The sequence below is a fragment of the Ursus arctos genome, unplaced genomic scaffold (assembly GCF_023065955.2).
Source record: "Ursus arctos isolate Adak ecotype North America unplaced genomic scaffold, UrsArc2.0 scaffold_30, whole genome shotgun sequence".
NCBI lineage: Eukaryota > Metazoa > Chordata > Mammalia > Carnivora > Ursidae > Ursus > Ursus arctos.
Window position 1 is genome coordinate 26,037,844 of NW_026622986.1, and position 16,767 is coordinate 26,054,610.

At 35.9% G+C, this 16,767-nt stretch overlaps 1 protein-coding gene across 3 annotated transcripts in view; it reads left to right on the forward strand.

Moving 5' to 3' along the window:
- UPF2 (UPF2 regulator of nonsense mediated mRNA decay) overlaps positions 1-16,767 on the forward strand; it is a 105,483-nt gene that overhangs the window by 69,213 nt on the left and 19,503 nt on the right. For all 3 annotated transcript variants that reach the window (XM_044392083.3, XM_044392084.3, XM_026478637.3), the window contains exons 14-18: positions 487-762; positions 2,898-3,081; positions 8,516-8,655; positions 11,475-11,579; positions 11,869-11,967. In XM_044392083.3, the coding sequence (XP_044248018.1) occupies positions 487-762; positions 2,898-3,081; positions 8,516-8,655; positions 11,475-11,579; positions 11,869-11,967 (804 nt within the window). The remainder of the gene's footprint in view (positions 1-486; positions 763-2,897; positions 3,082-8,515; positions 8,656-11,474; positions 11,580-11,868; positions 11,968-16,767) is intronic.

Genomic DNA, 16,767 nt, shown 5'->3' on the forward strand with positions numbered 1-16,767 from the left:
TATTTTGGAAGAATATAGTAGATTTTAATTATTTCTGGGGCACTAGAACTCAGGTTATAGGAATCTATGAATCTCTTAATTAGATGAATTGGTAATCTTTTGATAAGAATTTCTATAAACTGTTTCCTCTTTCTGTTGGCTTATCATTTCCTTAATTCATGGATTACAGAAAAATAAGTTATGGGAGCTAATAGGGAGAATTACATGTTAACTGTGTCATCAACTCAGTTAATGATAGCTTAATACTAAATCTAACATTTAACTTGTTCTTTTTATTAAAACATTTTAAAAATAGCCATTTCTTAGAGAAAAAGGATACCTGGAAGTGATCACTTTATTAAAAAAGAAGGAAAAACCCCATTTTTTAAAAATCTGTTTTGTGTTCTTTCAGTAATTGGTATTATCAAGTGACAGAGGAGAATTTTACCTCTTTTCAACACATTACTATTCTTTAATGGAAATTTGTTTTTTGTTTTTTTCCTTTAGGTTAATCAACCTAAATTTAATCAGAGACGTATCAGCAGTGCCAAGTTCTTAGGGGAACTTTATAATTATCGAATGGTGGAATCAGCTGTTATTTTTAGAACTCTTTATTCTTTTACTTCATTTGGTGTTAACCCAGATGGCTCTCCAAGTTCACTAGACCCTCCTGAGCACCTTTTCAGAATCAGACTAGTGTGCACTATTTTGGATACCTGCGGCCAGTACTTTGACAGAGGTTCCAGTAAACGAAAACTTGATTGCTTCCTTGTATACTTTCAGGTATGTAAACTCAGATATGCAGTTCAGCATCATTTAATGCATTGCTGTGTTATAGGAAATATTCGAGAAGAAACAGGCTAGCATTCATATATCACATGTAAGGTGTGTTCATCATTATATTGGATTTTTTCTTCCTGCAAGTATGCTCTAGAGATTAAAAATATATGATGAATTCTACTATATAAACATTCTACTTGCATTGTCACTTTTATGGTTAATAACGATTGATCATTAATTTTGGGAATTATTTTGGTATGGTTTATAAATTTGGTATAGTAATTTATGGATTATAATGTTTGGTATGGTAATTTATGAATTAAATCACTCATGATTTTTGTACATCTGATAACATTTTTAACTCATCTGTGTTCTGATTTTACATTTAAAATTCTTGTTTCTAAACGATTTCACTTTTTTTTTTTAAGAAAAACTATCATTTTGGGGGAAATATGTTATTTTCAACACAGGAAAAAATATTTGTTCATTCATGGTTAATTCTTGGGTTGTACTTCCCTATCTTAATTTCAGTTCATTACGTAAACTTACGTAATTTAGATTAAGTACAGTATAAATTCAGAAACAAATCTGGAGACACTTCTACAAATTTTATAAGGTTGGTGTTCCAGAAGTTAACTTAGGTTTAGGTTGAACTGCTCACTGTTGAATTCTCCATGTGTTACTGAAATGAAGTACCAAAAGTACCATTCAGTTCTATATGATCGTTCTATTCTATATAATCTCTTGTTAGTGTTTTCTTTATTTATTGGTGAAGAAAATAAATTTAAAACTATAACTTTTGAAGTATCAAAAACATATCCATATAGTGGCTGGTGTTAAGTGGAGGCAAATACTCTGGGGGAAGAGCGGTTGTTAACTTTGTTCTATCACTGTACCTATGCAGTAGAGGACAGCTTATTACTCCCTTGTTTTCTGAATTGATAAGAAGAAAATGAGAAGGGAGTTTTGCAAATTTGAAGTCAGATTGCCTGTTGTATGTAAGGACTATCTTAAGTTGGAGACTGTATAGAAAACCAAAGTTTTGCTGCAAAATGTGATCTGTAACTATCAGCATCAAAAGTAAACTCTCTTTCACAAGACTGTTCTTATTTGCATTCACTCTGAAATCCCAGACTGAGAGAAAAAAGCCACTCAGAAATATCCAGGAGCAGATTGAGACAAAAGTATTTTTTGATTAACAAGCAGAAATGTGTAGCAGGATCTACCTAGGGAATTGGGAGTAAGGAGTGAGTGAGGTCTGGGGAATGAGGGCAGTATGTTCTAGGTCAGAGAATGTACAGTTAAGTATGGGAAGGCCAGGCGAAAAGGACCACCTGCAGCAGTGCTTCTAAACTTTAATATACATATGCATCACCTGGAGGTACTGTTAAAATGCAGATTGTGATTCATTTGGTCTAGGGTGGGGGCCCAAGAGTCCGCATTTTTAACAAGCTCCCAGTTGAGGTCCCCACTTTGAGGAGCAAGGACCTAGAACAAACTGGAGAGGAGAGAGCACCCAGAAGAATACCCTTTTATATATACAAGCAAATTCTTGGGTTGTGCTTTTTAGTTAAAAATGTAGAAAATAGAATGAAGGAACCAGGCTAGGAGGAGAGAGGGAAGATCTCTAAACCGTGCCATATACACAGTAGCTGTTCAATAAATGCTTGTGGATTAATGATTTTTCCTTATTTCAAAAACTGTATCTCCAGATACTTTAATTGACCTGTTTAAAAATCAAAGCAGGGAGCATAGAGAAAATAATAAAACATCAAAACTGTGGCTTTGAATCTTGTTGCTTTTGTTGTTTTGTAAAATAAATACTTAAACCCTGTTTGGTGTTTGGGAGTGGGGTTTCTGCCTTGTTTTAGTACCTGGAAATTTTTTTGATATTTTATTTATGATTTTTCCTCGCCTTTAAAAAGGATTTTTGACAGCTGTAATCAAAAAAATTAAAATCATCAAATGGTTTAGGAACTGGATTAGGATTATTGTTGACCATTAATAAAAATGGTAGGTGTTTTGTACAACTTTTTAGCTTAGTTATTATAACTAGGTTACATCAATATAGATTATTATTTTAAAATATTTTTGTTATTGATTTCTTATAGCTAAATTTATTTTTCATTTATTATCAGCGTTATGTTTGGTGGAAGAAAAGTTTGGAGGTTTGGACAAAAGACCATCCATTTCCTATTGACATAGATTACATGATCAGTGATACACTAGAACTGCTAAGACCAAAGATCAAACTCTGTAATTCTCTGGAAGAATCCATCAGGCAGGTACACGACTTGGAACGAGAATTCTTAATAAAACTAGGTAAGCAATTAATTACAGAGAGAAAATAAAGATGATATTTGGCGGATTGTTTCTAGAATTTGCTTTATATTGTTATCAGAGTTTGCTTTTGTATACTTTCTGTTTCCAATGTTGAGTGTTACCTAGTAGTGTTAGGTAAGACCTGAGTGGCATACTTCTTGATTTCATTAAATAACCCCAAGTTGGAGGAAAACAGTCACATAAGACTTTGAAGGAAAGGATAGTGATGGAAAAACACTCTCCTGTCAGCCTCTCTTAATTAGTAAAATTTTTGGTTGCTAATGCAAAACGCTTTTGATGAAAGAATCTCTTATATATACAGTATTTATTTTCAACAAGCATTATTTCCTAAGATAGTACAGGCTAGACACTGTAGGGGGAGTATCTGTTAGAAGTTTTGAAACTACCCTGTGGAATTTCAGACCTTATTCCCTGGGAGAGTTGTCTCTATTTCTAAGGACTAGAGAAAATGTGAGAACTATGTGCCGTAGGACAGTTGGTCTATTTACTTTCTCAACATCCTTCCAAGACTGCTCCAGAAGAAGAGTTAGCTCTTGAAGGGACTAGGAGCTGACGAACTTTGTCAGTGGAAATAACTGGAATGACGTGCAGCCTTACCAATCTGGTTTGCTTGCTAATAGTTCTTAGCATGTTAGCATGTTTTATTGTAGTCATTTCAAAGTGACATGTTTTTAGGCTGTTAAATTAGTGTTTTATTTCCTGCCAGCTCTTGGTACCCATATGTCTGTCATTAGGAGATCCTTAAGCTTCACCATTTATGCTAACTGCATAAATTTACTGTGTTGCATATTTAAAGAACTACTTTTCATGGGAAAGGTAGTTGTGACTTTTTTCCTCTAAAACTGTTCTTTTCATATTATATCCAGCATTTTAATAGGATTTCTTTCTCCAAAGATCCATCTTCCCTTGGAGAATATGATTGCTGCTATCTATTTGAGCAGTATTTTTAAAGGTGCTACTGATTGTGCAACTATTCACTTTTCTACCACTCCACCCATTAGGGCATATGTGATTCCTTTGTTCTTTGAACTTTGTCCCAAGTTATCTGCTTTTTTTTTTCCTTTTCAAATTTCCAAGTGTATAAAATGATCATTTCAGGCAGAGTACGCATTTGTCTTAATTATTTCATTTACTTCAAATGCTTTTTTAAAATTTTTTATTTTTAAGATTTTATTTATTTGAGAGAGAGAGCATGAGAAGGTGGGGGGAGGGCAGAGGGAGAGGGAGAAGCAGACTCCTTGCTGAGCAGGGAGCCCAACACAGGGCTCAATCCCAGGACCCTGAGATCATGACCTGAGACAAAGGCAGACACTTAACTGACTGAGCCACCCAGGCGCCCCTACTTCAGATGCTTTGATATAGTTAAGTCTTAGCCTTGTTTCCCAAAAACTTTTACCAGTGGTACTCTCTGTGTAGTGGGCATCAGGTAACACTAGTTTGACACCTAGCTTGGTAGAAGTAAAGAGTGTGGTGTGCTTTATCCTTTATAGAGCAAAGGGTTAAGTTAAAGGACCTTAGGCTTCTTTTGAGAGATCTGTTCTTGTTTAGAATATGGGAAGGAAAAAAACAGGCCACCATTTGTGAAACAAACTCTAAAAGATGATGACAACTAGAATCAATATGCTCCCAAGTTGTCCCATTTTCCTCCTGTTTTAGAGTCTAAATATCAGGAAGAAGATGTACACGAACGAATCTGTGTTAAATCTATTTCCTATTGATAAACCATAAGAGCATACAGTATCTTGCCTTTGATAGTTTTTTTGTTTTCAAGTACTTTGTAAATTCATTATTATTTTAACTTTATAATAGCCCAGTGCTAACATAATAGTTAATGAGAAAGCACTACAAAGTTCCCTTGTATTTTGAAAGTCATTTTAATATAATTAAAAGTAGTACTTGTTTGGAGCACCTGGGTGGCTCCATTGTTTAAAGAGCCGGCTCAGTTTCAGGTCATGATCTCAGGGTTGTGGGATTGAGCCCCACCTCAGGCTCTGCGCTGAGTGCGGAGTCTGCTTGAGGATTCTCTCTCTCTCTCTGCCCTTCCCCTCACTCTCTCTCTCACTAAAATGAATAAATACACCTTAAAAAAAAAAAGTAATGCTTGTTCATGGCAGAAATTGTGAAAAATACCAAGAAAACAAAAATCACATTCCATACACAAGAATAATCATCTGTTAACATTTTTTGGTATATGTTCTATTCTTTTAAAATTTTTTCACATGTTTGCAGTTTTATAACTGGATTTTTCCCTACCTAATATATTATGAAATTTCTTCCTAACATCATATATTTTTCTAATTCTTAATTGTATTCCTTTGTATGAATGTGCCATAATTTAATTAATCCTATTGTTTGATGCTTAGGTTATTTCCAGTAATTTTACATTACTATAAATAACATTTTTGTGTGATATTTGTGTGTATCTTGGTTTTCTCAATATAGACATAGAATTACTGGCTAAGACATTCTCTTTAAGAACAAAACCAAAATGGTTATAGGCAATATAATTTAATCTGGTTTTGGAACTTCTAGATTGTATTATAGCATAAGGAACAGAAATGAGGGAAACAGAAGTGAAAAAGAAAAGAAGCCATGTGAATAAATTATAAAGCCACAGTGTATTTCACGAATTAGAAATAAAATCAGTAGACCAGAATAAAAGGCCTACAGGTACCGCCAGTTAAATACAAAATAATTTATATATAATGACCTAGGAGTCTTAAAAATAGGATATGGGCAACATGTTGGTCAGCATTTTGGAGGAAAATTGATATAGAGCCACATCTTATCAAACTCCAGATGGATTGAGCAGTTAAGTATTTATTTTTAGAAATGCTTGGGTGGCTCAGTTAAGCGTCTGCCTTCGATTCAAGTCATGATCCCAGGGTCCTGGGATTGAGTCTGCCTCAGACTCCTGCTCGGTGGGGAGCCTGCAACCTCTACCTACAGCTCTCCCTGCTTGTTCTCTCCCTCTCTGTCTCTTGCTCTCTAGCAAATAAATAAATAAAATCTTTTTTTTTTAAGTATTTTTAAATATAGATCTGATGATCAAGTATTTGGAGAGGCATTAATTTTCCCGAATTCTAAAACAGTAGAAGAAAGCATATGCGTGGCAACATATTTGGGTGTTTAAAGCTTTTATAAACTAGAAAAATAAAATTAAAGTGAAAATAGTTTCCATGGCAGGTTAGTTTCACTTACATAAAGAGCACAGGCGAATTGGTAATAAAATAGAATTCCCCAATGGATAAATGAACATGACATATTCATGGGGGGCGGAGGAGAATTGGTGTTTTTATTGAGTACTGTCTAATGCCAGAATGACACAGGGAGGTAATGTTAGTTATATTTGACAAATCAAAACGCTAGGTTAACCTGTCAAGCCAGAATTCGAAGACTTTGCTCTCTCTGACATATTAAGTATGGGAGGAAATGCTCAACATGTCTAGTAAGGAGAAAAATACAATTTAAAGTAGTCTGAAAGGAAGTATTACAATTATTACTATCTCTGTTACGAGCAGGAGAACTGAGGCACCAAGCAGCATTTTGTTGTTTGTATTTTGTTAACCCTATGTCCTGAGGTGTAAATTTTTATCTCCCATTGTTTATTTTAGATTGACAGTGTCCTAGGGATCAACAACTGGATAATTATTATATTGCTTAGCAAATACAAAATATATTTATAAATTGCCTTTGAAAGTAACCTGCAGTGCAAATAAAATGTGTTAGAAATAGTCTGTATTTTCCTTACAAATTAGAAGTATGATTATCAAAACAAAGAACTTACACATTATAGTTCTTCCCATGATGCATGTTTTAAATGGATAGAACAAAGGTGTAAGGTGTAAGCTCATGCCATGTGAGTTTATCAGCACTGTGATATTTTCACTCAGAATGTTTAGATTTAGATGTGACTTTGTTTTTTGCCTTTGATAACTTAAATAACAATCCAGTATTCTGCTTCTTAAAGTCCCTATAAATAACTAAATAAATGTATATGTATAAAATCTGTATTTGTATCTGAAAACTAATAAGTGATAGAGAAATTTTAAGTTGATGGGTTCTCAGTCTGAAACACCAACTTCTTTTTTCAGCATTAATTTTCCTTTCTGAGCATTATCCAACTTTCCTTAATTTTTATTCACTACTTTAATCACCCTGCACTTTCATATTTTTATCAGTTCTTGGTTGATTTCTTCAACATAAGACACCGGAATAATTTTTTACTCTTATTGGTTAGGTTATTCAAATTCTCTGGGCTTCAGTATTCCTCATAAAATGAAAGAATTAAATCATTACATGATTGCTAAAGTTTCTTTCTGCTCTAATCATCTAAGAGTCTGAATAAACAAGTATTTACTAAACACCTACTGTGTATTTATCAATATATGGCCTCTGGTAAGTTTTGAATATATAGAACAAGTTCTTTGTCTTCAAGGCCCTTATAATCTGATGTAACGTTTATGAAATCATTAGAAAAAAACATTACATGGTGTATCCTTAAATGTAAAGTGCTATGAGAAATTCTCCAAGTGCTTTAGGAGAAAGTAGGAAGAGTAATAGATTCAGGTACTCATTGCGTTTATGCAGGAAGTAAAATTTAGACTGAACTTAGAGAATGTATAGGAAGGACTGAAAGTGTACATTGAAGGATATTCTCTGTTGAGAAGAGTATCAGATGAGCAGGATTCCAAGATCTGTGCCAGAAAAGAGGCCCAGCTGTAGGAGAAGGCTCAGGAGAGAGCCCGGGAAAGTCAGATCAGATGAGGCATCTTGAAAGTAGAGAGAGTGGTTTGGAATTCAAATGTTAATTAAGAAGAATTGACTAGGCAGTGAGCTGTGGATGAACAAGCGAGGTGGAAGCAAATTCAAGGCAGGGAGTTCCCCGAGGAGGAGAATGCCATTACTGAAGAAAAAAATTAAGCCCTTTGGTGACACAACTTTGCCTCCTTCCCTTAGTCTTAATGTGCAGACACTCAGATTGATAGCCAAATGTGATTTCTCCATGAAGACATAATTTTATATCTTCAATGTGGGAGAAATTCTAAAATGTCATTTGGTAAAAAGTGTGACCGAGGCTGCATCTTACATGGTCGAGGCTGCATTTTACATGCTGGTACATTTTGTTTGTATTCATCTGAGATGGAGATAAACAGAAGCTGAAAGAAAAAAAAAAATACATATATGTTTATATACACACATATATAATATATGTATAATGTGTCATTGCTTTTTTTGTTGAAATGAAGGTCTCTTTGTAAAATGTTACTCAAATAATTTTAAACTGTGTTCTTATTACTCTGAGAAAATGGTGGTTGAATTATCTCACTTAATACATACTTCTAAATTAAGTGGTATAATATTGAAAATTTACCCCTTTTCATGTTTTTTTCCACTTTCTCCTTGTTTCAAGGCCTAGTAAATGACAAAGATTCAAAAGATTCTATGACAGAAGGAGAAAACCTTGAAGAGGATGAAGAAGAAGAAGAAGGAGGAGCTGAAACAGAAGAACAATCTGGAAATGAAAGTGAAGTAAATGAACCAGAAGAAGAGGTGATGACTTTTGTTTATAGCCAATAGGTACATTTGTACAAGAGTATCTTGATTATTTGAGCCAAGATTTTCTTTAATGTATAAAATAAGATCTCCTGCTTAGTTTTATTATAGGAACTGTAACTAGTAGTATATGTCTGTTATAAAACCCATGGAATTAAGGTTTTTTGGTTTTTTGTTCTCTTTTTCAGTAAGAAACTCACAGTATTGACCAGAAGTTCATAGGACATTTTTTTATTAGGACCATTTTTTAGAGTAGATTTTGCTACTGCACTAATTAGATGAACAGAATCTAATAAATTAAACATCCTTAGTAAATGTGTCATTGAAAAGTGACTCATTTTCCTATATTTCTCACCTGAGGAGTTGGGATGTATTTCCTCTTTTTCAAAAGCGAACTTCTATAACTTTGAAATTTGTATCAGTTTTAACCATTGCTTCCTTTTCCAGTTGCAGTTGTGAATATCATACATGATATATGTGTGCTTGCTAAGTAGAAAAACACAATGTTCAGTTGGTGTTGCATGAGCCTTGTCCGGAAGGAGAAGAGAAAGATGTGGTTTAATAAATGAAGTTGGAGGAGTTTGCTTCTCCTCCCTCTCAAGACCACCCTTTCCCATGGCTGCTGTCCAAGCATAAGGAGAACATTTTAAAGAGAGAAAATAGGTTGATTAATAAGAGCAGTGGGAGATATTCTACAACTTCAGCTGAGAAAGAAGAAGGCTAGATAGAGTTCACTCTTCAGACAAATTGTGCTCTTTGTTTTCGTCTTGGTCCTCAACTTGGTCCTTGGCTCCACATGGACTTTCAGAGTTATTTGTAGCACCTAACAACCAGAATACTTCTTCCTGAATATCAGCTATGTAAATTAAAGATAACTAAAGATTAAGTGAATGTTCTGCTAAAATTCTAATGTAGCATTTATATAATTTAATAGTAAGTACAAGATTTATCATTATAGTAGCTATAATATTTACATGACCATTGCTGATGTCACGCTGTGAGGTAGGTGAGAAAATAAGGCACAGGTAGTTTAATTTGCCCAAGATCTCATAGTAGTAAGTGCTGAGTGGGTGTTTGAACTCAGACAGTGTGACCTGTGCTGTGCTGCCCCTCCTGCTTTCCTTAGCTAGCTATTGTGGTCCATTCACTTCCAGATCCCACAGATTATTACGTATAATAGGGATTAGGATAGTGGAATTCTTGTTCAGCATTTCAATTTCAAAAGTTAATCCATTTTATTTTGTCTGAGTAATATGAAAATAAAGGGTAAGGAGAAAAAGTTAATGCAGTTTAACTTAGTTTAGCTTAGTTTTTGAATAGAAAGTATTTTTTAAGTGTTAAGAAATGATTAATTTTTTAATAATATTTTTATTATATAATGTTAGTCACCATACAGTACATCCCTAGTTTTTGATGTAAAGTTCCATGATTCATTACTTGCGTATAAATGATTAATTTTTTTAAGAGCATCTCTTGCAAATTTGATTTTGAATTACAGACTTATGTTTTAAAAAGTACATTTCAGGGTGCCTGGGTGGCTCAGTCGGTTGGGTGTCTGCCTTTGGCTCAGGTCATGATCCCAGGGTCCTGGGATTGAGCAGAGTCAGGCTTCCTGCTCAGCGGGGAGCCTGCTTTTCCCCTCTCCCTCTGGCCCTCCCTCCCTCCCTCCCTCCCAGCTAGCGCTCTATCTCTCACTTGCTTTCTCTCAAATAAATAAATGAAATCTTTAAAAAAAAAAAAAAGTTAATACATTTGAAAAAAGCGAATGCATTTCTTACATTCCCAGAATATTTCCACTTTAGAAACGCTAAAAATCTCTGCCTGTGTAGTAAATTATAACACAGTATTTGGATTTTTGGAATTAATTGTTATGTATACTAAAAAAGTTGTAACAAATTTAAATAATTCATTTTCTCTTAGAACTTATTTCTCATTCACATTATTTCTCTTAGCACAGTGAGAAGAAGTTGGATTTAGTGTAGTCTTTTTTTTTAAGTTACAGAACTAAGTAAGAGTGAATTGTGTTGTTGGAAATGGAAGAATACACAGATGGAGTGCAACTGTGTGCTTTTTGTGTGTGTGTGCCCTTTTGAAAAATCACTGAGGTTAAGAAATCACTGAGGAAAAATCCAGTCTTCTGTTTGAAAAGGAAATTTGCTGATAGAAGAGGGGTGGGGACACTGACAGGAGAGGATGGGGGTCAGAATGTCTAGCTCCTCTGCTTAATAAGCAGTGTGTCCTTGGACAAGTCACTTAACTTACCCAAGCCTGGTTTTTTTCCTGTATAAAAATGGGGACATGAAAGCTTATCCTGCCTTCTTCAGAATTCAGTAGAGCAAACAAAATGAAGTATGTGAGCGTACCTTCCAAGCTGAGGTGCTTTATACACTGTAGTGCTTTATACATTTAGTGTTCTTGCTTTCAACTGCTAACCATGTTAAATTTGAACTATTTATCGACTTTCAGTTAGATGGGTATTAAAACACTACTATGAGAAATTCAGTCTCAAAATAGGAAAAATATACAAAAGGTTCAAGAAGCTCATTCCTTGTGCAATTCAAGGAAGAATTTCTACAAAGCCTCTTTGTACTATTAGATCAGCGGAAGACAGTGAGATGGGCTTTCAGCTACTGGTGTGCATTAGTTTTCAACCAATGCTGCTGGCTGACTTTGCTCTGAGTCGTAGGCAGACTGCGTAAAAGGCTGCAACTTGAGAATAATGAACAATTATACAGAAGTGTTTAAATCTTAAGGCATGTAAAATAGAGATCCTTTTCAAAATGTTTTAATCTTCTACTAATGTTGAATAATTTCAGGAGGGTTCTGATAATGATGATGATGAAGGTGAGGAGGAAGAGGAAGAGAATACCGATTACCTTACAGACTCCAATAAAGAAAACGAAACCGATGAAGAAAATACTGTATGTATGGCTGAAAATTGGCTTTTGAAATCATGCCACATTCTCTTTATTAATTCAGTTTTAGCTACTGAAGTTGTGTTTCTTGTGATTATTGAAAAATATTTCTTTGGGAATTCATTTTCAGTTTGTTTCCCTATCTAAGTACTTTACTATATTAACATTTTTTTTTAACATGTAGTAATGTTACATACTTGACTCACACATTCCTTGAGTTATGTTGAACCAAGTTATCAATACAAAACATGATAGTTAAAATTTCTGGTCTGGTTTCTTGTTTTGTTTTAATAAGGAGGTAATGATTAAGGGAGGTGGACTTAAGCATGTACCTTGTGTGGAAGATGAGGACTTCATTCAAGCTCTGGATAAAATGATGCTGGAAAATCTTCAGGTATGAACGGTTTCTCTGCTCCAGAGTGTCTTTTCACTACAGAATGCTACAGAAGTCTCCACATCTAAACACTTGCCGCTGCAGCAGCTTTTCTCTCGTGTATACAGGCTTGGCGGTTGCCAGTACTTCTTGCATCCCACATCCTGATTTGTACATTTCTTTGAGATACACTGGGAAAAAATGCAGTAAATATGAGACTTAGAACACAGTAATTTCATCATACGGGTCTCTGTCTTTCCTCTCTGAAGTCCTATCTCTGTCTCTAAGACCTTTTTACTTATAGTTTGTTTAGGATTCAAACTTTGCCAAAGATAAATATTTGGAGAAATTTAATATACCAAGTTCTTTTTTTTTTTTTTTTTTTTTTTTTAAAGAGACAGCCAGCGAGAGAGGGAACACAAGTGGGAAAAGAAGCAGGCTCCCAGCGGAGCAGGGAGCCCGATGTGGGACTCGTTCCCAGGACCCTGGGATCATGCCCTGAGCCAAAAGCAGACCAGACGCTTAATGACCGAGCCACCCAGGCGCCCCTAATATACCAAATCTTAAGTTTGATTTAAAATTTGAATAACTTGTTTGTAAATATTTAGAGGAATATTAGTCATTTGATGTTTAAAGAAATGTTGTTTAGTATATTCTTGACATTAATCCACTGGATTTTATAAAAAGCTCTATCTTCCCAGTAATTTAAATTAATTACGTTTTTCTGTAGTTAGAGGTCACATCCTGTCTACTGTTTACTGCCACCCTCGATATGGCCGTTGTTAAACCCGTTAGTGACTTGAGGAGACTGCTTCTTTTGGGATAGGGTATGAGGGCCTCATGCTGTAGGCTCATTGGAAAATGGGAAGGGAGGAAGTGAAAATACTAGTTACAGAGACAAGTGACTTTTGAGGAGTTTTACTAGAAAGGGAGGAGAAATGGAGAGGTGACTAGAGGTAAAAGAGGAGGGTTATTTTTAAGATGGAAGGTATTATAGTCTTTCTGTGCTGATGGAGTAATCTTTAGGGAAGAAATACTGGATTTTACTTTCATGGATGCTACCAAGGCCAAAAGCTAGGATAAGGTACAAATTAGTGTTATAGGTATATTAGGCCAATTTGCTTCTTCCTACATATGTTAAAGTTTTTTCGTATATCTAGAATTTTCATGAATTCTTAAATTTATGTCATTTAGGAGCATAAGTCATCAAGTAAGATAATCATACTCCCTTTGAAGAGACAGATAATAAAGTTTATTTCTTTTAAGAAAAATATTTTTATTTATTCGTTTGAGAGAGACAGAGAGAGAAAGCACAAGCAGGGGGGAGAGGCAGAGGGAGAAGCAGACTCCCTGCTGAGCTGGAAGCCTGATGCAGGGCTTGATCCCAGGACCTGGAGATCATGACCTGAACTGAAGGCAGACGCTCAACCATCTGACCCACCCAGGCGCCCCAACAATGTATTTCTTGAAGAAACTTCCTGTCTTACATAAGTCAATAGCCATTGACTCTGTTATTCATTTGTCTAATAAGTATTTATTGAGTACCTCTGTGTGCCTAGCACTGTGCAGTAGACTTAAACAAAGTAGTAAATAAAGGGGCGTCTGGGTGGCACAGCGGTTAAGTGTCTGCCTTCGGCTCAGGGCGTGGTCCCGGCGTTATGGGATCGAGCCCCACATCAGGCTCCTCTGCTATGAGCCTGCTTCTTCCTCTCCCACTTCCCCTGCTTGTGTTCCCTCTCTCGCTGGCTGTCTCTATCTCTGTCGAATAAATAAATAAAATCTTTAAAAAAAAAAAAAAAGTAGTAAATAAAAACAGACCTGGTTCCTGCCCTCAGAGACTGTAGTTTTATGGGGAAGGTACATGTTTAACAACTAAACAAATACATAATTTCAAATTGTGCCAAATACTAAGGAACTAAAAGAACAGAATGCTTTTGCAGAGATAGGATAATCAAAGATCATGAATTTTAGACAAACAGGCAGAAGTGGAGCCATGTAGGTGAAAAATTGGGAGAATATGTTTCAAAGATCCTGAGGCAGAAGAGGATGTGTAATGTTTAAAAAACTAAAAGGAAACCACTATTACCAGAGCCTAGTCTGTCTGTGCGGAGGGTGGCCTGGTATGAGAATGGATATTTATGATGGGTCTTCTTTGGATGGCACAGTCCTATATGAACCTATGGTTCATATGAAGGTGGTTTAGACTGGGACAAGATGAAAAGCAAGGAGAGTGTCAGGGAGACTGATTAGAAGTCTGGCGATCCCAGTGAGAGATGATAGTCGTCTCTCTAGAATAGTGGGCAGGGCACAAGGAATGGAGTCTGGATTCAAAAGCTGTTTAGGAAGGAGAGTGAATCAGATATATTTGGCACTTAATTTGATAACAGTGGGTCAAGGAGTCAAGGACAGCACAGTTTTTTAGCTTGGGCCACTGGCTAGTTATCTCTGGTTGGAAATAAGGGGAAAGTGAGCAGGAGTTGCACTTGGCTGTGTTAAGTTTGAGAAGCCTGTGAGGTGCCAAAATGGAAATGTCGGAGATCAGAGGAGAAACATAAGTGGAGTGGTTGTTAGAGCATACTTAAAGATGTGGCAATGGGGGCGCCTGGGTGGCACAGCGGTTAAGCGCCTGCCTTCGGCTCAGGGCATGATCCCGGCGTTCTGGGATCGAGCCCCACATCAGGCTCCTCCGCTATGAGCCTGCTTCTTCCTCTCCCACTCCCCCTGCTTGTGTTCCCTCTCTCGCTGGCTGTCTCTATCTCTGTTGAATAAATAAATAAAATCTTTAAAAAAAAAAAAAAAAAGATGTGGCAATGATGAACCACCTGAACCACCCACGTATAAAGTTTGGAGAGAGGGGGTGCTTGGGTGGCTGAGTCAGTTAAGCGTCCAACTCTTGATCTCAGTTCAGGGCTTGATCTCAGGGTCATGAGTTCAAGCCCCACATTGGACTCCATGCTGGGCATGGAACCTACTTCAAAAAAATAAAGTTTGGAGAGAGAGGAAGAGCAGGTTCAAGGTCGAGTGCCTAACATTTAGAAATAAGGTAGAAAAGCTGATGGAGTCAAAAGATAGAGTCTTTTGATAGGGTCCAGTAATTGTTTATTGGGAGTTCTTGAAGAAGCAAGCCAGAAGGATGGGAGGATGATCAGAGAGGAGGGCAGCTTGAATTCACATTTATGCCTGTGTGTTTAGTGTACTGGAGAAAACTTAATCCTATATTAGGCACTAATTTTCAAACACTGTCAAATACCCACACCAAACAGCCATAAGGAGTTTCTTCCTTTTGATAAAGTTGTCACAAGAAGACACAGTAACATAAAAGATATTGATTCTCCATAAATCAAGTCCTGAGATTTTGTGTAGTCATAATTCTGTCTCACCGGAAAGATTGGCAGGGGACAGGAATGAGGAATTGGGGGGGAGGGGTGTTGGAGAAAGAACAAGGAGATGGTTGCAGAATGAACTTAACAAAATTCTTTTTTTCTTTAAAGATTTTATTTATTAGAGAGTTGTTTTTTCTTTTAAGATTTTATTTGAGACAGAGAAAAGGTTTTAAAGATTTTATTTTTTTATTTGAGAGAGAGGGCTTGTATTTTTTTTTAAGATTTAACAAAATTATTCTTAAAAGTATCTGTAAGAATAAACAAATTAGGAAACTTCTGGAAAGGGGGGGATGAGATAAGAAAGTAAAACATTGTAAACACACAGTAATAAATTGGCACAACAGTAAATAGATTAATGAAGTAAGAAAGTCCAAAATAGACCTAAAACATGGCAATTTAGTAATACCGTAAAGATAACATTGCAAATCATTTGAGGGCAAACGGATTATTCAATGAATGGTCCATAAAAATAAAGCTGAATTTCTGTTTTATTTCCACACCAGAATTAATTGCAAATTTATCAGAAATCTTAAAAATTGTTCAGACTGTTGAGTACTGCATTAAGACTTCATGTTTATTCTTCATACAGTGCTGTCAGATATAGTTAGTATTGCCATGTTTCAGTTAAAGCCATGGTTAAGGCGTAAGACTGGTAAGTGGTGTAGTCTATTCTCAGCCACCTTGCTATTTTGCTTTCCAGCACAGAATGCCATAAGAAATGACAAACCGGGGGAGGGTGGGAATATATATATATATGTAATATAAATTTTAAAAAAATATGGTCTATATAATGCAGGATTAATAGCTGTACTATAGCAACAGATCCTGCAAGCCAATGAGAAAAAAATGACCCAGGGTCTTCTCGTTGATTGAAAAAATAAGTGAAATCATGCTAAAGCTCACTGATAATCTAAAGATAAGCAAGTTAAGGGTACCTGGGTGGCTCAGTTGGTTAAGGGTCTGCTTTGGGCTCAGGTCATGATCACAGGGTCCTGGGATCAAGCCCCACATCCGGCTCCTTCCTCTATGGGGAGTCTGCTGCTCCCTCTCCCTCTGCCTGCCACTCTCCCTGCTTGTGCTCTCTCTCTCTCCCCCCATCAAATAAATAAATAAACTCTTAAAAAAAAAAAAAGATAAGCAAATTAAGGTGAGTCTTTTTATCAGATATTAAGATTTAAAAAGTGATAATACCCATTGTGATTTAGTGTATGTAAACATCTGCACTTGGAATATGTAAACCAGTCCAGCCTTTTTAGAGAGAAATTTAGTAAACCTATCAAATGGGTATGCCATTTGATATAAAAATTTACCCTTACTAATTTTCTCTCAAATGCATGAAGTTAAATATACAAGGATGTCATACTGTAATAGGAAAAGAGTCTAGGAGCGCCTGGATGGCTCAGTTAAGTGGCTGCCTTCGGCTCAGATCATGATCTCA